The sequence below is a fragment of the Piliocolobus tephrosceles genome, chromosome 1 (genome assembly GCF_002776525.5).
Source record: "Piliocolobus tephrosceles isolate RC106 chromosome 1, ASM277652v3, whole genome shotgun sequence".
In the NCBI taxonomy this organism is placed as follows: domain Eukaryota; kingdom Metazoa; phylum Chordata; class Mammalia; order Primates; family Cercopithecidae; genus Piliocolobus; species Piliocolobus tephrosceles.
Window position 1 is genome coordinate 168392654 of NC_045434.1, and position 21793 is coordinate 168414446.

At 40.7% G+C, this 21793-nt stretch overlaps 1 protein-coding gene and 1 non-coding gene across 3 annotated transcripts in view; one reads left to right on the forward strand and one right to left on the reverse strand.

The window, feature by feature from the left end:
- NDC1 (NDC1 transmembrane nucleoporin) overlaps nt 1-21793 on the forward strand; it is a 68970-nt gene that overhangs the window by 22422 nt on the left and 24755 nt on the right. For both annotated transcript variants that reach the window (XM_023188209.2, XM_023188218.1), the window contains 8 exons: nt 2802-2853; nt 4758-4893; nt 6038-6130; nt 8216-8297; nt 11037-11192; nt 15018-15263; nt 15359-15474; nt 18929-18979. In XM_023188209.2, the coding sequence (XP_023043977.1) occupies nt 2802-2853; nt 4758-4893; nt 6038-6130; nt 8216-8297; nt 11037-11192; nt 15018-15263; nt 15359-15474; nt 18929-18979 (932 nt within the window). The remainder of the gene's footprint in view (nt 1-2801; nt 2854-4757; nt 4894-6037; nt 6131-8215; nt 8298-11036; nt 11193-15017; nt 15264-15358; nt 15475-18928; nt 18980-21793) is intronic.
- On the reverse strand, nt 2171-2274 carry LOC111524067. The gene has a single exon (XR_002725682.1). It is a non-coding gene; the product is annotated as a U6 spliceosomal RNA (small nuclear RNA).

Here is a 21793-nt window from a genome sequence, read left to right on the forward strand (position 1 = left end):
TTCTTTGTCTTTGTTGGATTGGGTTAATTTGATGATCTTGTCTTCAAGCTCTGAATTTCTTTCTACTTGTTCAGTTCTATTGCTGAGACTTTCCAGAGCATTTCACATTTCTAAAAGTGTGTCCAAAGTTTCCTGAATTTTTGATTGTTTTTTCTTTAAGCTATCTATTTCTATGAATATTTCTCCCTTCACTTCTTGTATCATTTTTTGGCTTTCCTTGCAATGGGCTTCGCCTTTCTCTGGTCCCTCCCTGATTAGCCTAATAACTAACCTCCTAAATTCTTTTTCAGGTTAAGTCAGGAATTTCTTCTTGGTTTGGATCCATTACTGGTGAACTAGTGTGATTTTTTGGGGGTGTTGAAGAACCTTGTTTAATCATATTACCAGGGTTGGTTTTTCTGGTTCCTTCTCATTTGGGTAGGCTCTGTCAGAGGGAAGGTCTAGGGCTGAAGGCTGTTGTTCATATTCTTTTGTCCCACGAGGTGTTCCTTTGATGCAGTACTCGCCTCCTTTTCCTATGGATGTGGCTTCCTGTGAGCCAAACTGCAGTGATTGTTGTTTCTCTTCTGGGTCTAGCCACCCAGCGAGTCTTCCAGTCCCTGGGCTGATACTGGGGGTTGTCTGCACAGCGTCCTGTGATGTGAACTGTTTCTGGGTCTCTCAGCCATGGATACCAGCACCTGTTCCAGTGAAGGTGGTGAGGGAGTGCAGAGGACTCCATGAGGGTTCTTAGCTTTGGTGGTTTAATGCTCTACTTATGTGCTGTTTGGGCCTCCTACCAGGAGGTGGCGCTTTCCAGAAAACCTCAGCTGTAGTAGTGTGTAGAGGGACTGGCAGTGGGTGGGGCCCTAGAACTCCTGAGATTATATGTCCTTTGTATTCCGGTAGGGAAGGACCATCAGGGGGGGGTGGGGCTAGGCGAGTCTGAGTTCAAACACTCCTTGGTCAGGTTTTGCTGCAGCTGCTGTGGGGAATGGGGGTTAGATTCCCAGGTCACTGCAGTTGTGTACCTAGGAGGATTATGGCTGCCTCTGCTAAGTCATGCAGACTGTCAGGGAAGTGGGGGAAAGCTGGCAGTCACAGGCCTCACCCAGGTCCCATGCAAACCAAAGGGCCAGTCTCACTCCCACTGCCCCACAACAGCCCTGAGTCTGTTTCCACGTGGAGGGTGAGATGGGCTTGAAAACTTGCCCTGGACTACGCACCTCCCAGCTGGGAGAGAAAAGAGCTTGGTTCTTGCCCGCCTGTGGAGTCTGCACAGTAGATTTGCCCCCTTCCCCAGGTTCTGGCCAGGAGGCTTCTTGCCCCGTTCAAATTGTTACGGAGTTCAGCTGGAGATTTCCTTCCCCCTGTGGAGTTTTACCCCCTGCTCCTCTGGTCACCCTTCCGATGTATCCCTGTGGTGCCAGGCAGGAATGGCCTGCTAGGGAACGCAGCGAGCTCCCAGGGCCTTTCTGCTGCTTCCTCTACCCCTATATTTCTCTTGACTCTCTAAATTGGTTCACCTCCAGGTAAGGTCAGAAACTTCTCCCGCAAACAGACCTTCAGCTTCTCCAGTGGGGGTGTGTGTTCAGGAGAGGAGGGTCCTCTTTTTCTGCTTCCACAGTTGGGGCACTCACAGTATTTGGGGTGTTTCCTGGTTCCTCAGGAGCAGTCCGCTTCCTTCAGAGGGTCTGTGGGTCCTCTTGGGATTGCTGGTTTGTTCTTGCATTCGATCTGGAGCTAAAAATCACAACACGAGCTTCTGCAAGCTGCCCTGTGTGGAGCTGCAATCTAGTCCTGCTACCCATCTGCCATGATGATTGGTAGCGGCTCTTTTCTTTTAGAGATGGGGTCTTGCTGTGTTGCCCAGGCTAGTCTTGAACTCTTGGCCTCAAGTGATCCTCCCACCTTGGCCTCCCAGAGTACTGGGATTATAGGCATGAGCCATCATGCCCAGCCTCATTGTAATGTATTAACCTACTACATGCAGTCAGCCTGGTTGTTCCTCTAGAGTTGTATATTTGGGCTAAATTAGTGACTATGATCATTTCCATGATTTGCTCTTTCTCTTATAACTTCATTTATGTTCAATTCAAGTTTCGTTTTCAGCATTATCACTTTTCTTTGTTGCACTTTGATTTTTTTTTTTTTTTTTGCCAGTTTCTTTTTTTTTATTCAAACCATTTTTTTTTTAATGGAAGGCTTCATGAATTTGCATGTCATCCTTGTGCGGGGGTTATACTAATCTCTCTATCATTCTGATTTTAGTATATGTGCTGCTGAAACAAGCACTACTTTTCTGTTTTAGCTATTCATTTTTTAAAAGTATCATTTGGATTTATTATGGGAAACAAGGACGCAACACAACTACATGCTTTGCTGTCCCTGTCTGTACTGAATAACAGATCCAAGTGACCAATCAGCAACAGACCTTGAGAGAACTGATGGGATTGGGTCACAGATTATAGTGCGCATCTGTTATCTACATACTGATTTGCATACTGAAAAGTTAAAAGTGCTATTTGCAGTCACTTATAGTTAATATACTACAGTAACTAGAGTTTGAACTATATTTTTGGGTGACTGGTATTTTTTAACTAAACCGTGGTAACTGAAATGTGTATATATCAGAACTGTGCAAAGCAAACTGCCTGTGTTAGTAAGTACTGTCTTTCCTACTGTCAATTCTTAATCAGTCTAACATTTTGACTGAGGTCTTGGTGTTTATGTGGCCATGTCATTGACCTTATATTCTAAAGCTTGACTAAAACTTGTTTTATAACTTTTTATGTTCATAGCTTGGTATTTTTTCCCCTCAGGCTATATTCCCAAAGCTTGGATTAGCACTGCTATGAACCTTCACATAGATGAGTAAGTGATACATAAAAAGTCTAATTTTAACTCTGTTTCCATTCTCTTAGATGTTAGCTATTTTCCAGGTATTTTGTTTAGATTTTGCCTTTAACATTTTTTAAAAAATTGTATTCATTTTTGAATACATATAGTTTATATGGTTTAAAATTCCAAAGGTGTATAAAAGGGCAAAATTAGCTGGACATGGTGGTACATGCCTGTAGTCCCAGATACTTGGGAGGTTGAGGCAGGAGGGTCGCTTGAGCCCAGAAGTTCAAGGATGCAGTGAGCTGTAATTGTGCCACTGCACTCCAGCCTAGGCAATAGAGCGAGACCCTATCTCAAAAAGAAAATAATAGTAATAATAGGGTATAAAATGAAAAAGTCTCCTCCTCTGTCTCCACTCACCTACTTGTCTGTGGAAGTAAGCAATGATAATTTTTCTTAGATGCAGCTTTTATACTATACAAAAGTGGATTTCTCGAGTTGCATGGTCCAGGCCTCTGTTTTGTTTTTCTCCCCAACAATCATTCGTTCTCTGGTGTCTCATGATATATACCAATGCTGTGGCATTGTTCTAATTTAGCCTATGAGGAAACCAAAATTGAGCAAGGTCAGGTGATTAGTTGAAGGTCACAAGTGGCAGTCGAGTGACAGCAATGGTGTATATTGTTCTAGTTATCCTCTATGCACTTTTCACATAAAGGTTTAATCTGTTGTATTTGCTGAATAAAAGTCAGTTTCTCTTGGTGTTTGTTCTTATTGTGTATTCCATTGTAAGGGTTTTTGTTTCATATATGAAATTTACTAATAGCAGCTTTAGGGAGTGGGAATATTGACATGCATGGTATTTAAGAGATATTATGGTTTCTCACTTTTCAAAGTTTCTAGGCAAAATTCAGTTTTGTCTTCTGCTTAATTGCTAGGCATGAAACCAAATGCATGAGTCATTTATTGTTTTAGCCCAGATTTTAAACTAGGTGAAATGGAAAGAGAAAAGTAATAATGGCATTTGATAGAAATTTAACAATATTTTTTTCTTCCTTGCACTCAAAAAACATTTTGTGGGTATGGCTGAGTGCCTGATATTCTGTCCTTCATTTATGTCAGGGCCTCAATAAATGTTTACTTAGAAGTTAAAAATAACTTCATCATTGGTTGACTCCCCCAGTGAATGTCAAGCACTGTACTGGGCACTCCTAATCTAAGCTGTTTTAAAAACTGTGATAGGATTCAGAGGAAGGATGGAGAGATTATGCCACTGTTACATGGATGAGGAAACCGAGGGTGGATGGGTGGAGTGATTTACCTAATCACAACACTTAGAAATAGCAGAGTCAGGGTCCAATCCTGGTTTTCACAGTGCTGGTTGTAGGATTATAATGACTTTGCCAATTGATCTAGTCAAAGTTTTGGAAAGATGGCAGCATTAGCTTTACTTAGCATTCTAACAGAATATCTTAAATTGCTTTAACATTGTTTAGTAGCATGTGCTTTTAATGACTACGAATCTGTGGTTTATAGGGCGTAAGGATAAAGCTGAAATCTGGTCCAGGAGAGGTACTAGTCATGTTTAATGGTTTTGAGGTTTTAGACTACAAAGCAACAATAATAAACTTTCATCCAGCTGCTCGTAGTAAGGCTTATAAGCTTAGCTCGTTCTTCCTTCGTAGTAAAAGTCATTGAAGATTTTTGACACAAGAAACTGTAGTCCTGATTTAGGTCTGTGCTTTCCTTAAAGCTCCCTCATGTACCTTATAAGAAAGTATTAGGGAAAGAGCTCTACAGGGGTTCCAAAGGAGAGGAGTCTGTCAACATTGTTATTTAGAAATAATATTTATGTCTCAGTGTGGAGACTTAAATGTGTTAATATTTAGATTGCATTTTTCCTAGAGGATTAATAGTAATTTCTGCGTTCACAGGCAGGTTCATAGGCCACTTGACACAGTGAGTGGCCTCTTAAATCTCTCACTACTCTACCATGTCTGGCTGTGTGGTGTCTTTCTCCTGATGACTTGGTATATCTCATGGATACTCTTCAAAATCTATGCCACAGAGGTATGTTTTTTAAAATACTTTTTGTTAATACTTTTGTGTTTTGGAGTGCACAGTTGATTTTTAGCGGAGCACACTGATCAGCACGCCCAAAACCATTTCCCTAAGTTGATTTTTGGTCTCTCTTCTGAGACTATTGGGGCCATATCATTTGTAACCACCATTTATGTGGTATTTTTTTTTTCCAGAGGAACAGTGTGGATATTCACTTAATTTTTGGAAATTAAACTGAATGGACTGCTACTATGCTTTATTGACATCCTAGTTGTCTTCTGGGGGCTTCCATTTCTCTACTGAGTACATACTAAATGGATTTGAATTTTAAATTAATTTTCCATGTCATTGGCACAGCTACTATGAAAATATTTAAATGTGCGGCAGTAAGTTTTTTTTTTTTTTTTTTTTTTTTGCGATAGGGTCTCACTCTGTCACCCAGGCTGGAGGGCAGTGGCCTGATCTCGGCTCACTGCAATGTCTGCCTCCTGGGTTCAAGTGATTCTCCCACCTCAGCTTCCTGAGTAGCTGGGACTACAGGCGTGTGCCACCATGCCCGGCTAATTTTTTTTAATTTTAGTAGAGACAGGGTTTTACCATGTTGGCCAGGCTGGTCCCTAACTCCTGACCTCAAAGTGATCTGCCCTCAGCCTCTTAAAGTGCTGGGATTAGAGACGTGAGCCACCACACCCAGCCTAGATACTTGTTTTCTGAAGGGAAGTTTTAAAATTTATATTAAAGAAATGATTTTGGAAATTGAGGTGAGCTTCTGGATAATTCCCACAGAAATCTTTTTAAGTGATTGAGAATTACATTGTTTTTATCATCCAAGTGTCTGTCTTAGAAAATTAGTGTTTCTGTTTTATTTTACCATCTGTGTAGGTTTGTATTCTTCAGTGGCTTCAGAGAATCCTTGTTTGTGAAATTGGTTTTTGTTATTCAGAACCAGAGTCTAGTAAAGTTGGGAAAGTAACATTAAAAAAAAATGGTGTATTTGGGTTTATGTAACTTTAACCTGTCTTTGCAAGGAGCACGAAATATGTCAGTTTGGTTGTGCTGTCTATTTTTATAAGAAGTGTTAATTTGTGCATGCTTATTGAATGTAAGATGATCATGAAAATAATCATTTTTGGTTTTTAATTATATTTGATAGGCTCATGTGTTTCCTGTTCAACCACCATTTGCAGAAGGGTCAGATGAGTGCCTTCCAAAAGTGTTAAATAGCAATCCTCCTCCCATCATAAAGGTACCAATACTGTGTTTCTTATCTTCACACAGTTATCTCTAACTTTATTCAATGAACTTAATATTTAGCATATTTAAGTAGCTGTATTTTTTGAGGGCCTATAATATTCTCGTACTGGTATGATAAAAATCACCTACTTGCTAATGCTGTCTGTTTTTTCAATTTTCATTCCAAGTGACTAAAATGCAGGTGCACAGTACAGTCTATGTGTGTAAGCTAGTTAATTCTATATTCAGAAACAGAATATTTCCAAGCATAAAATAAGTGATGTGCAGTCATCTACATTAACTTCTCACAAACAGTTCATGATAGCATAACAAAATATTATTGATTTTTTGATCACTGGATCAAAACTTTCACTCTTGTAGTATTAGTTGGCTTTTGTGATCAAAGATAGTGCTTAGTAATGTATAGATATTCGGTAAACTCTCCTTAAGTATGAATTGCTGGTAATGATCCTAAAACTAATTACAATCAAGAATTTAAAGAAATTGTAGTAGTTTTACAAATCAATCTAAGTAAGCATAAATGGTTTAGATTGAATTTGCAAGTTGAAATTTTAAGCTAAATCTACAATATGTGTGATCCTGTTAAAAGGTCCTTTAGAAAGAGCTAAAAGAGGCCGAGTGTGGTGTTCAGCACTTGGGAGGCCGAGGTGAGAGGATCACTTGAGCCCAGGAGTTCAAGACCAGCTTGGAAAACGTGGGGAGACTTCATCTCAACAAAAATTGAAAAATTAGTTGAATGGCATGGTGGTACATGCCTGTGGTCCCAGCTACTTGAGAGGTGCAGGCAGGTGCATTCCTTGAGCTTAGGAGTTGGAGACTGCAGTGAGCTGTGATCCTGCTACTGCATTTTAGCCTGGGTGACAGAGTGAGACCTCATCTCTAAACAAACAAACAGAAATGCTAAAAGAAAGTAGTTAGAACCCAGTTTTGATCACACTCTAAAGAATTTATAAACAAATAAGGAAATGAATTGAATTACTTTTAAATACTAATTATAACTAATTTGTTAGAGAAACTTAAAAGTATCAGTTACTCATTTGGTTATTTACCAAATATTTATTTGATGGTACATCAGTCTCTGCTAGTTGTTTGTGGTAGAATGATGAATAAAACATAGCACAGCCTAGTGGAAAACACAGACACCCAAAATAATTAAAATGTACTGTGGCAAGTACATTGGGACCTCTTACTCTGCTTGGGACCAATAAAAGAAAACTTCAGAGAGGGATGGTGTCTTGAAGGGTGAGTAAAGAGGTTTGCCTGGGAAAAGATGAAAACTTTCAGTAAAGAGAAAAAAAGTGATAGGGCAGGCGGGCGTGGTGTCTCAAAGTGCTGTAATCCCAGCACTTTGGGAGGCCAAGACAGGTGGATCACTTGAGGTCAGGAGTTCGAGAGCAGCCTGGCCAACATGGTGAAACACCATCTCTACTAAAAATACAAAAATCAATTGGGTGTGCTGGTGCGTGCCTGTTGTCCCAGCCACTTGGGAGGCTGAGGCAGGAGAATCGTTTGAACCCGGAAGGTGGAGCTTGCAGTGAGCCGAGATCACGCCACTGCACTCCAACCTGGGCAACAGTGTGAGACTTTGTCTCAAAAACAAAAAAGAAAAAAAAAATGAATGGGTATCACGTGCTAGGCACTGCCTTTGGATGTGGTAGCAAGATTTTCCATTTTTTTGTGGGCCGCACAGTTTGATGGGTGGAATCAGATGAGACAATAAACATTCAATTACAATACATGACGTTAGTGCCATGGTCAAGAGCTATGTGAGTGTATGTTTGTGTGAGGGAAACCAGGGAAAGTTCCAGGAGGAAGTGATGTTTCAATTTCCCACCACAGAGATAGGAAAGAGCACAGAGAATTCTGTAGTTCCTTGTAGCTGGAACTTGTTGTAGGTAGGGAGGGTAGTGGCAGGAAAGTTCTGAAAGTCTAGAAAGGAAGGTTATGGTTCTGAGATTTTTTTTTTTTTCATGAAAAGGTTTAATTAATTTCCTCTTGGATATATAATGATGAACCCAATTAGATTTTAGTAGAGGTTAAAAAAAATTAAATAATATATGTTTTCTCCCCCTTTTAGTATTTAGCCTTGCAGGACCTGATGTTGCTTTCTCAATATTCTCCTTCACGAAGACAAGAAGTTTTTAGCCTCAGCCAACCAGGTATTGCTAAAAGTAATAGACCTGATTAGGCATATGTGTGTAGAAAGTAATTCACTTCAAGTTTTTGATGAGAATGATGTATTTAATAAAATATCAGACGTCGGTGAGTCCATTAAATGAAGTATTGAATTAAATCTTACATAACTTAAGCGTTTATTTCCTTCAGCTCCTTCATTTCCTTAACCTGAAGAAATTATGCAGTACATTAACAATTTTAGGGCAGAAAAATACAGTTTAAGAATTCTGAAAGTTTGGCTGGGCATGGTGGCTCACCCCTATAATCCTAGCACTTTGGGAGGGCAAGGTAGGTGGATTATTTGAGCTTAGGAAATTGAGAACAGCCTGGGCAACATGGTAAGACCCTTTCTCTACAAAAAATACAAAAAATTAGCCCAGCATGGTAGCATGTGCCTGTAGTGCCAGCTACTTGGGGAGCTGAGCTGGGAGGATTGCTTGAGCCCAGGAGGTTGAGGCTGCAGTAAGCCAAGATTGCGCCCCTGCACTCTAGCCTGGGTGACAAAGTGAGACCCTGTCCCCCTCCCCACCCCAAAAAAGAATTCTAAAACTTTTAATGCTATGAAGGATCTTAAAAATTAGGTGGTCTAATCTCTAGATGGGAGATTTAAGTCTCAGAGACTGGCTTAAATAAAGTTAATGTCAGAATTGGAATAAGAGTCCTGTCATTTGGCTCCATGTATAGGACTCCTCCTTCTGCTATGCTACTCTGCCTCCCTTTAAAAAAAAATTAGGAAGAAACTAGATTTGATGGTGACTCAAGGATGCTGTCAGCAACTCTGAAACACTTATCCACTGTCCTTGCCATGCTGTTGAAGACTGTGACTTTGCCAGTTCTCTGTTGTTCCTAGAGGGAAAACAGTCCAGTCCCAGGTACCGGTGGGAAACAGAACCTGGGTAGCTTTTCTTTTGTATTTTTTAAGAGACAGAGTCTCACAGTATCACTCCTGGGCTCATATGATCTTCTCGCCTCAGCTTTTCAAGTAGCTGGTATTATAGGTGCACACCAGGTGTGCACCACAACACCTGGCTAATTTTTTTAAACGTTTTGTTGAAACATAGTCTTGCCGTGTTTCCCAGGCTGACCTTGAACTCCTGGGGTCAAGCAGTTCTCCTGCCTTGGCCTCCCAAAGTGTTAGAATTACAGTTGCGAGCCAGTACACCCATCCAGCTTTTCATCTTCTTTTTAATGATTTCTTCGGTATTTTGCCAAGCTTGCGAATTACCAGATAAAACACCGGATAATAAACCTTCTACAGTTAAATGTTATATGGAAATAAAATCCAGTTATATAAAAATATAATTGACTGGAACCACTCTCCTTTTAGTAGCATGAGAAACCCAGAACTGATACTGTGGAAAATTAGCTATAACAGTGCTTTTCTATCAGATTTGAGTTAACCTGGGAATTCTATACTGTAAATGTTTTTTTACCAGAGATTCAGGTAAACCATAAAAGGGTGGCATTTGCTCTGCCAGAGTGTGCATTCTAGCACATAATAAAATTTAATTGGCTGGGTGCGGCTCACGTCTGTAATCCCAGCACTTTGGGAGGCTGAGGTGGGAGCATCATCTGAGGTCAGGAGTTTCAACATGGTGAAACCCTGTCTGTACTAAAAATACAAAAATTAGCTGGGCATGGTGTTGCACACCTATAATCCCAGCTACTCGGGAGGCTGAGGCAGGAGAATTGCTTGAACCCAGGAGGCAGAGGTTGCAGTGAGCTGAGATCCCACCACTGCACTCCAGCCTGGGCAACAGAGCAAGACTCCATCACAAAAACAAACAAACAGAAATTTAATTGGATGGTTACACAGTTCCTAGTGTACTCAAATTACAGTAGTACAAAATATCCTGAGGCCTAGTGATAGAGTATTGTGCGTGTGTGTTTGTAGGTTAAGTGATATTCCTTCTGAGTTGTGCAGTGAGGGGAGTGTTTAAGGAGAGATCCAAGTGAAGAGGGAATGATCATTTGGCACATTGGATAGGGAAGCCGGTTTTCAGTGGACTTCTCTGCTATTTATGCATAATGAACCTTGCTTGATTTTTATATAATAACTCTAGGAGACAAAGATCTCCTATGAGAAATAAGGGAATTTTTAAAGGAATAGGACACAGTAGTTTAAGTTAAATAATAAGATAATAGATCTGTAAGCTCTCTGAGTGTGAAGTGTGATCATTATTAATGAGTTACAGATGTAACAGCAAATAGGGGCTATTATATACGTGAAAATGTAAGGAAGCCCAGGGGTCAGGCACAACAGTTTAGAGGTCACTGGGGACCATAGAGGCGCATCTCATTGGACATCCTAGTGTTCATTGTCTTAGTTCATTGTTCACAGTCATAGCAGTCTGTTTAATACTGCTAGTAAGGTAACCCTGGCCTTTCTCACTCAACCTGTGATCTAGTGTTTGGCTTTATTTTAGCGACCAATTTGAGAGTTTTTTTTTTTTTTTTTTTTTTTTTTTTTTTTTGGTATGTGTGTGGTAAAATAGTAAAATAACAAGTTTTTGCTTGTAGACTTTTGGGAAACTTAATTCATTCAAATATTCATTGAACTCCTGCTGTGTATTAGATGTCGTGAGTATAAACAGTAGCTTCACTAAGAAAAGTGGGTCCTGATGCAAAGCGTAAAGTAGAATTTCTTACTGACCTTTTCCCCCACTTCAAGAGGAGAATATAAGATTATTTACATTTTAAAAGCTGGTGTTTGGACCTCCTAGGTGGACATCCCCACAATTGGACAGCCATTTCAAGGGAGTGTTTGAATCTTTTAAATGGTATGACTCAGAAACTGGTTCTCTATCAAGAAGCTGCTGCTACGAATGGGAGCGTGTCTTCATCTTACCCAGTGGAACCTAAGAAATTAAATTCTCCAGGTAATCCCTAGGACTACTAAGAGGGGAAGACATTTACATTTTATTTCCTAAGAAAGATGTCCATAGTAGACTGGGCTCGGTGGCTCACGCCTGTAATCCCAGAACTTTGGGAGGCCGAGGCGGGCGGATCACGAGGTCAAGAGATTGAGACCATCCTGGCCAACATGGTGAAACCCCATCTCTACTAAAAATACAAAAATTAGCTGGGCGTGGTGGCATGTGCCTTTAGTCCCAGCTACTCAGGAGGCTGAGGCAGGAGAATCGGTTGAACTAGGGAGGCGGAGTTTGCAGTGAGCTGAGATTGCATCACTGCATTCCAGCCTGGCGACACAGCGAGACTCTGTCTCAAAAAAAAAAAAGAGAGAGATGACCGTGGTTAATCTAAGGATACTTATATGAGTGTGAGGTGTATATTTTTAGGGAAAATTGATCCAACATGGCATCTCATACTGAACCAAAAAAAAGACCTGGGTGTCATTGTAGATTGAAAAAATTAAGCCCAAGATATCACATTGTACACTCTTAAGTATGTGCAGTTTTTCATCGGTAAATTTGAAACAAATTAAGTTCAGTGTGGTGTTAGCATTAAAAACACTACCAAAATGATGGCTACTAAATAGGAGACTTCAGCTTACTTTAGTACAAAGCCAGGTGAATTTTCGCAGATAATATTCGATGCTGTTCTGGTTGCAGTAGCCCAGAGACAAAAAGTTGCTGTCCCAGAGAAGAGCAGCTGAGACGATTGGGTGATTTGGGAGTGGGGCATAATGTTAGTACCCCCTCCATTTAAAAGACAAAAGCTGAGAGGAAGTAGAGGTGGAGGAACCTGTCTTGTTCACCAAATCCCTTAAGTAGAAGACATCTGTGAATGTAAGACTGATAAAAGGACTTAATGTTTCACGTGTCTTGGAGCCAGGCATTTAGTGAAAATGGGTGAAACTGGCTGGGTGAGGACAGTGGTGAACCTGCCAGGACAGGCTTCATCTGAAGTGGGGAAGCTGTTGGTTAGCCCTGCTTCATTGTTCCCATATGAGACTTTGGATCCCATTTATGAACTTCCCGTCTTTTTAAAAAAGAGAAGCCTGAAATCTCAAAATTTTGAGGTGAAGTCTTTCAGTTTTTAAACATTGGCAACTAATCTTGATACTAAAAAATCACTATATGGATCAAAGCAAACTCATCGAGTTTCAAAGTCATTACTCTGGTGGGGTCATAGCCCCAAAACAAATAGATTACATATGAAAAATGATTTAAATAAATTCACACATGTCAAATTTTCAAAGGTTTGAGAGTGTTTCAGATGTTAGTCAACTTTCAGATCAGCATTCCTCTATTCAGCAAATAGTTACTGAATTCCTACTGCATACCAAGCAGTGTGCTAGAAGCCAGGGAATCACGGATGAAAAACACTCTTGGATCTGACCTTTTAGTGGAAGGCACACAAATAATGATGCAATATAACTGCCAAAAGGAAATCTGTCGAAAAGGAGTCTGATTGGGTAAGATGATGTTTGATGATGAAAGGAAGCCTCATTTGCGACAAAAAAAAATTTAGATTTTATTCTATAGGGATATGGAGCCATTGGAGAACTTTGAATAGGCTAGTTCCATCAAATTAGCATGTTAGAAAGATAATTGTAATTCTGAGTTGGGTAGATCATGAGTCTGATCAAATATGGAGCATTCATTATTGTAAGTTTTTGTCATATACCATCACTCAGCCATTTTTGAGGAATAATTGTAAAACTCTTAAAAACTCCAGTCTTAATTTTTTTTTTTTGAGTCGGAGTCTTACTCTGTCGCCCAGGCTGGGGTGCAGTGACTGGATCTCAGCTCACTGCAAGCTCCGCCTCCCGGGTTTACGCCATTCTCCTGCCTCAGCCTCTCGAGTAGCTGGGACTACAGGCACCCGCCACCTTACCGGGCTAGTTTTTTTGTATTTTTTTAGTAGAGACGGGGTTTCACCGTGTTAGCCAGGATGGTCTCTATCTTCCGATCTTGTGATCCGCCCGTCTCAGCCTCCCAAAGTGCTGGGATTACAGGCTTGAGCCACCGCGCCCGGCCCGTCTTAATTTTTAAATTAATTTTTCAAAGATTTCTAATTTCCATTAACTTCTAAAAAGTCGAATAATGGGCCAGTTGTGGTGGCTTACACCTGTAATGCCAGCCAGCACTTTGGGAGGCCGAAGCAGGCGGATCACTTGAGGTCAGGAGTTTGAGACTAGCCTGGCCAATATGGCAAAACACCGTCTCTACTAAAAATATAAAAATTAGCTGGCCATGGTGTTGCACACTTATAGTCCCAGCAACTCAGGAGGCTGAGGCAGGAGAATCACTTGAACCCGGGAGGTGTAGGTTGCAGTGAGCCGAGATCATGCCACTGCACTCCAGCCTGGGCAACAGAATGAGACTCCTTCTTAAGGAAAAAAAAAAAAGAGAGAGAAAAGTCGTATAATGAAAATTTGGTACTTGGGATTTTTAATTTCTTACATTTCTTATGGTAGTTTTATTAAGAAGATGGAATCCAGCTGGGCGAGGTGGCTCACATATGTAATCTCAGCACTTTGGGAGGCTGAGGCAGGCAGATCATGAGGTCACGAGGTCGAAACCATCCTGGCCAACATGGTGAAACCCCGTCTCTACTAAAACGTACGAAAATTAGCTGGACATGGTTGTGCATGCCTGTATTCCCAGCTACTTGGGAGGCTGAGGCAGGAGATTCACTTGAACCAGGGAGTCGGAGGTTGCAGTGAGCCAAGATTGTGCCACCCACAGCACTCCAGCCTGGCCACAGAGTGAGACTCCATCTCAAAAACAAACAAAAAAAAGAAGATGGAATCCTAATGCAGTGTATTTGTTTTTGTGGTTTGTGCTGGAGTGGCAAGAAAAGTTCCTTTGTTTTTATATAACAGACTCTATTACTAAATTGGAGAATCATAAGATGACTTTTGAAAAAGTTGTTTACAGATCAGATTTATAGATATTCTGGGCAAATTAGCCTTTGGTGTGACTTTTGTTAACTTGAAAGAACTTTCAGGCCAGGTGTGGTGGCTCATGCCTGTAATTCTAGCATTTGGGAGGCCAGTGAAGGAGGATTCCTTGAGCCTAGGAGTTCAAGACCAACCTGGGAAACATGGCGAAACTGTCTCTACAAAAAATTAAAAAATTAGCCAGGCATGGCAGCGTGTGCCTGTAGTCCTAGCTGCTCAGGAGGCTGAGGTGGGAGGATCGCTGGAGCCCCGGAATTTGAGGCTGCAGTGAGCCGAGATTACACCACTGCACTGCAGTCTGGGCTACAGAGCAAGATCCTGACTCAAATAAAAGAAAAGGAAAAGAAAAAGGAAAGGAAAGGAAAAAACTTTGGAGAAAATGGGGTAAGGTTAATATTTTTTTCCTGTATATGTTCACAATATAGATTTGTTTGTTCAGTCAAGTAATACTTAAAATAGTAATGCAGTAAAACTGGATGGATTCTAATGCAGTAATTAATGTTGCCAATTAGAAATAAAATGTGAATTGATGAGTTCATTCAAAATTGCTTAAAGTTAGATAAACTGACCTTGAAGATGAAGATATTCATGGAGGGGGAAAAAAACGAGAGACTATATCAGTCTGACAGAAGAAGATATATAAAGCTCTTGGAGTGGAGCTTGAATTGCAGTAGTAAAATCTGAATCTTGAGACTGTAATCCTAAATGGAAACAATCTACTGAGCTTTGGGTAAATGCGTTAAACAAAAATTTGGTATGTGTAAAATTTGAAAGCATTGCTGCTAGCCTGCTTGGATCAGATTGCCTCTTCAGCACTGGATCTGTTCTTTTACAGAAGAAACTACTTTTCAGATACCAAAATCTAGCCAGATGCTTCGGCCTTCAGTGCCACCATTAGTTAAAACATCACTGTTTTCTTCAAAATTGTCTACACCTGAAGTTGTGAGTCCCCTTGGGACCCCATTTGGCTCTAGTGTAATGAATCGGATGGCTGGAATTTTTGATGTAAACACTTGCTATGGGTCACCGCAAAGTCCTCAGCTAATAAGAAGGGGGCCAAGATTATGGACATCAGCTTCTGGTGAGAATTATATATTTTCTAAGATTTTAAATGTCATAGTTGCAGAGGATCAGACAGCCTAAGTTCTTATCTTGCCTTTTCTTTTTTAAAAATAGATCAGCAAATGACTGAATTTTCTAATCCTTCTCCATCTACCTCTATTAGTGCTGAGGGTAAGACAATGAGACAGCCCAGTGTGATTTATTCATGGATTCAGAATAAACGTGAACAGGTAGGATGATATGGTTATAGGATGTATATTTGCATGTAAAATTGAGAACATTAGGGATCTCACATGCGTAAGTCATCAGGAATAATAAGGGTTTTTCTTTTGATGCATCATGTATTAAGTTGACTCAAATGAAACAGCCAGTATTTGACTGGTTTGAGCTATATACATTGTAATTTCATATGGCTTAACCTGATAATCTGTGAATTATTTCATGTAAGAAATATTTGAGTTCTTTATATATCCAAGGTATACTTTTAGGCACTGGGAAAAAAGCAAACAAAACAGAGTCCTTGCCCATGTAATATTTACATTCGAGTGAGGGGAAATCAGTGAGTAAGCAAATGTATTATATTCTGTTTCTCTGAAATATAAAATATCATTAATTTTAAGACTTATGTACTATTAAGAAAAAAATGATACCTTAAACCATGACATGCTATTGACTGTAAGATGCATCTCAGTAGGTCATATTCAAGATATGGAAAATATGCATAAGAAGGAAGACATTTGAAATATCTTAAGTCTTATCTAGAAAAATAGAGCAAGGAAGATAGAGAGTTCCTAGGGGAGTGGGTATCATTTTATGTGGAGTGATAAGGGGAAGTCTCACTGATAAGGCAATGATTGATCAGAGACCTGAAGGGAGGGCAGGGAGCAGCCCAGTGGATCTGAGATGGGAATGGACTTGGCTTGTGTGAAGAACAATGTGGATACCAGTGTGGCTGGAGCAGAGTAAGTGAGGGGACAGTGGTAAGTGGGTGATAAGATCAGAAAGGTAACAGGCACCCAGGGCTCACTGGGTCCATTGGCTGTAGTAAAGACTGGCTTCATCTCTGAGTGGGATGGAAAGCCACTGTATGGTCTTGCCCACAAGAATGATATGATGTAACTTACATTTTGAAAGTGCTACTCTAGGGGCTGTGTTGGTACTAAACTCTTGCAAGGTAGGTGTGGAAGCTCAGTTAAGGCTGTTGCAGTAATCTAGTGGGAGATGGTGGTATCTGTGACCTGAGTGGTTGTGGTGGGGGCTGTAAGATGTGGTCAAGGTCTAGGTATGTATTTTAAGGTAGATGGAATAGGATTAGCTTATGGTTTGGTTGTGGTGTATACTAGAAATAGTGTTAACTGTTAAGGTTTTTGGCCTGAAGATCTGGAATAATATAGTTGCAATTTATTGAGTTGGAATTTACTGATGTTTCTGGAGAAGGAAATTTGATAGAGGTGAGGGGAGGGAAATCAGGAGTTTGATTTTGGACATGCCAATTTTGAGATACCTATGAGACAGCCAGGTGAAAATACCAAGTAAGAAATTAGGCATATAGCAGTAGTGTAGGGGAAAGTTCTGGGCTAGAAATGTAACTTTGGAAGTTTTTAGAGTATAGATAGTATTCAAAGCCATGAGACTCGATGCAAACTCTTGAATGTAGATACAGAAGAAAAGAGATATCCAAGAAAAGGGCCCTCCAATGACTAAAGGTCTGGGAGATGAAGAATAGCACGGAGACTGAGGAGCAGCCTCTGAGGTGGGTAGGAAACCAAGGAAAGAAAGAGTTTCAAGGAGGAGGAGGTGGAAGTGTCAGATGCTGCTGATGGGTAGCCTGGGCGGAAGCTGAGAATTAACTGTTGAGCTAGAAATGCGGAGGTCACTGAGTCCTTGACAAGGGTTGTTGGCTGGAGTAGTGCGGACAAAAGCCAAAATGCATGAGTTCAGGAGAGATTGGTAGACGAATTGGAGACCACAAGAAAAGCCACATTTTTCAAGGAGTTTGTTGTAAGTGGAGCAGAAAAATGGGGCAATAGCCGCGAGGAATTGAGGGGTCAAGGAACTTTTTTAAAAATTTGAGATGGGTTCTTGGTCTGTCTGTTGCTCAGGCTGGAGTGCAGTGGTAATGGTCATGGCTACACTGCAGCCTTGAACTCCCGGGCTCAAGTGATCCTCCCACCTCAGCCTCCTGGGTAGCTGGGACTACAGGTGCATGGCACCATGCCTGGCTAATTTTTTTAATTTTTGTTTTTTGTAGAGACACAGTCTTGCTATGTTGCCCAGGCTGATCTCAAACTCTTGGCCTCAAGCAGTCATCCTGCCTGAGCCTCATAAAGTGTTGGAATTACAGGAGCGAGCCACCACGCCCAGTCGGGAGAAATTATAACATGTTTGCTGATGGAATGACTTTATTAATAGGGAATTAATGGTTAAAGGCATTTTATAAACTTCAGGATCCCATATGGCTCTAGATGCCATTAGTACTGCCGTGTCACTTTTACCCAACCAGACATGTGCTGCTTACTGCAGCCTTCTGAGTAGTCATGCAGCTTTGGGTGAGAGTATTGTAGGAGCAGATTCACTTTTAAGTTAGTTTGGTTAGCTTTTAGCTGATACTAAGAACATTTTTTCCCCCGGGATTGTCAACTAGTGGAAAACTACTTTATGTCTTAAGATATTTTTTTTCCTGTAATCTCAGCACTTTGCGATGCTGAAGTGGGAGCATTGCTTGAGCCCGGGAATTCGAGACCAGCATGGGCAACATGGCAAAACGTGGGCAACATGGGCAACATGGAAAAAAAAATCTCTACTAAAACTACAAAATTTAGCTGGGCGTGGTGGTGCATTCCTGTAGTCCTAGCTACTTGGGAGCCTGAGGTAGGAGAATCACCTGAGCCCAGAAAGCAGAGGTTGCAGTGAGCTATGAATATGCCACTGCACTCCAGCCTGGGTGATAGAGTGAGACCGTGTCTCAAAAAACAAGATTTTTTTTCCCTGTGAGAGAAACATACTCTTTTTTGGGGTATTAAGAGGTTAAAGGGCAGGACAGTTATAGAGAATTGAGAAATAATATGGCCTTGAAAAATATCTCCAGTCTGTAATCCTAGCACTTTGGGAGGCTGAGGTGAGAGGACTGCTTGAGCCCAGGAGTTTGAGACCAGCCTGGGCAAGATGGTGAGACCCTGTCTGTACAAAAACATTTAAAAATTAACCAGGCATGGTGGTATGCCTGTAGTCCCAGCTACCCAGGAGGCTGAGATGGGACAATCTGTTGAGCCCAGGAATTTGAGGTGGCAGTAAACTGTGATCATATAACTGCACTCCAGCCTGGGTGACAAAGCGAGACCCTGTTTCTGAAATAAAAAAAAAAGAAAAGAAAAAAATTTCACCAAAATCACTTAGAATTTTTTTTTTTTTCTTTTTTTTAATGTCAGGCCTCTAATTTGGGGGTTAAATGTGTATACATGGGAATACAGTTTAGGTTAGTTGGCTCAGCTTGGTTATCCAATTTATAGTACAAAGGTATTTAGTTACATGGTGTATTGTTTAAATATTATTATTCTTTGCCCACAAGATGTGAAGTGTTTCATTTTTTTATTTAAGTTAGTGTCTGGAAGAACTAGGAAATGTGTTATATTAGAATGGAATTTAAAAGGTAAATGTGTTCATTCTTCCCTTTTTCCAACTCAGGTTAAGAATTTCTTGTCAAAACGGGTGCTGATAATGTATTTTTTCAGTAAGGTAAGAATATGTGGTTATAGCATTGGGAATGGGGAGGGAGGAAATGAAATATGAAATAAAGTAGCAGATAGGATCTGACTTATAAATATTTTATAGCTTAATCCTATCAAGCCAGGCAGCTTTGCATAGTGCTTCACTGAACCTCCGTTTTAACAGTAGTTGCCCTAGACACACATCTCACTTCAGTGGCTTCTGAAGCTTGACTGTCTAGTTGCCTCTCGAGTCTCTTGGCTGTTGGCAGCTTTGTGTTAATAGGCAACACGGACCCCTTCCTGCTGTCCGATCTTCACAAAGTGAACAAATTTGTGTGACTATCTGGTGCTTCTTGACTCATGTCCTACTAGCATCTTAGTGACCAGTTTGGTGTTCAAAAGAGAGATGATGATATCACAGGTGTTAAATTTATGATGAATAAAAAGTTATAATTCAGACCACACATGAAATGACTCCCCAGCTTGTGTATCCGCTGTTCCAGCTGCCACAGGAGAGAAAATCTTAGTTGTAGAAGCTAAAGATTCATTCCTGTTTTTGCTGGCTGTGGCTATTGTGTCTTTAATCGTTTGATGTGCAAAACCTTTGCCCTTATGTAGGGGAAAGAATTTTTGTTTTTAGCTTTTAAAATCTAGCCTCTCTTTCTGCAGATATTGCAGTATTATCTAATGTCACACTCACTCCATTAATACCTTCAAGTGAAAGCTTATATTGGCATCTGTTATATTTATTATTTGGGAGTCATACTCTGGTGGAAAAAGAGGTCTAAGCAACCCTGACAGAATATGGATAACACATAACACAGTCATTTCAGGGGCTTGAAACTGCTTTTCCACTATGGTGGAAGGGACGATCCACCCAGCTAGCCATTAACCTTTACCAAAAAATAATCCACTCTGGGCTACCCATTAGAGGAAGGTGTCTTGTCTTCCTTCCACCTTTGGTGGAAGGTGTCTTGTCTTCCACCAAAAGGAAGAGGGTTTGTCTGAAGTTTTACTTCAGTGCTTGATTTTAAAAGAAGGGGAAAATAACTCACCGTGAGTGTCTTATGTGTGCCATACTCTGTTTTCGCTTCAGTTCCCTCGTTTAATTCTAACAGCATTCCTGTGAGATATGTATTCATTTTACAGATAAAAAGTAGCCAGGTGTGATGGTGGGCCCAGAGGAGTCAGGTAGCTAGCCTAAGGGCACAGAGACAGGAAGTGGCAGACCACATGGTGACCAAGATCTCCTGTTTTCTTGAAAGTGAAAGGCTAATTTTGATCCTAGTTTTGCAAGTGGATCCGTTATATGATAAGTTATAGACAGTGCTGCTATTTGATGTTAAAAAATGTAACTTAATGGGCATGTTATATGGTACTTAATAGGCTTCATTGGGTACATAACCAAATACAGCATTTGTTAAAATGGACAAATTGTTCCACCCTATTCCATGGTGGTATGTTAAAGAAGGTTAGGCAGCGTGAAATCATGTCATTTGCAGCAACATGGATAGAATTGGACATAATAATATATATATATATATTTTGAGACGGAGTCTTGCTGTGTCGCCCAGGCTGGAGTACAGCGGCGCGATCTTGGCTCACTGCAAGCTCCGCCTCCCAGGTTCACTCCATTCTCCTGCCTCAGCCTCCCAAGTAGCTGGGACTACAGGCATCCACCACCACCCCTGGCTAATTTTTTGTATTTTTAGTAGAGATGGGGTTTCACCATGTTAGCCAGGATGGTCTCCATCTTCTGACATCATGATCCTCCCACCTCAGCCTCCCGAAGTGCTGGGATTAAAGGTGTGAACCACTGCACCTGGCTGGACATCATAATCTTAAGTGAAATAAGTCAGGCACAGAAAGATAAATATTGCATGTTCTTACATGTGGAAGCTAAAAAATTTGATGACATGGGAGTAGAATGGAAAGATAACAGAGACTGGGAAGGATGGGTAGAGGGTAGGAGCAGGGTGGAGAGAAGTAGGTTAAAAGGTATAAATACACAGATAGATAGAAGGAATAAATCCAGTGTTTGATACCAGAGTAGGATGATTACAGTTCACAAAAATGTATTATACTCAGGTAATGGATACCCAAAATGCCGTGACTTGATCGTCATGCATTATATACATGTAACGAAATTTCACATGTACTCCATAATTTGTACAAATAAAAACATTTTTTAAACGAAGGTTAGTTGGTTTTTCTTTGAGTGGGGTTGAAGGTAGACAATTTAAGAGCAATAACAAGTAGGCAGTTTTGTTGTTGTTGTCTTTATTTTGTGGTTTTTTTTTTTTTTTTTTTTTTTGAGATGAAGTCTTGTTCTGTCGCCCAGGCTGGAGTGCAATGGCGCGATCTTGACTTTCTGCAACCTTTGCCTCCCGGGTTCAAGCAATTCTCCCACTGCAGCCTCCCAAGTATCCGGGACTATAGGCATGCGCCATCACGTGGGCTAATTTTCTGTATTTTTAGTAGAGATGGAGTGTTACCATGTTGGCCAGGCTGGTCTCAAACTCCTGACCTCAGGTTATTGGCCCTCCTTGGCCTCCCAAAGTGCTGGGATTACTGACGTGAGCCACCGCGCCTGACCAATTTTTTTATTTTTATTTTTTATTTATTTATTTATTTTTGGTTTTTTTTTTTTTTTTTTTTTTTCAGAGTTTCGCTCTTGTCGCCTAGGCTGGAGTGCAATGGCGTGATCTTAGCTCACTACAACTGCCGCTTCCCAGATTCAAGCGATTCTCCTGCCTCAGCCTCCCAAGTAGCTGGGACTACAGGCATGTGCCACCACGCCCAGCTAATTTTTGTATTTTTAGTAGAGACAGGGTTTCACTGT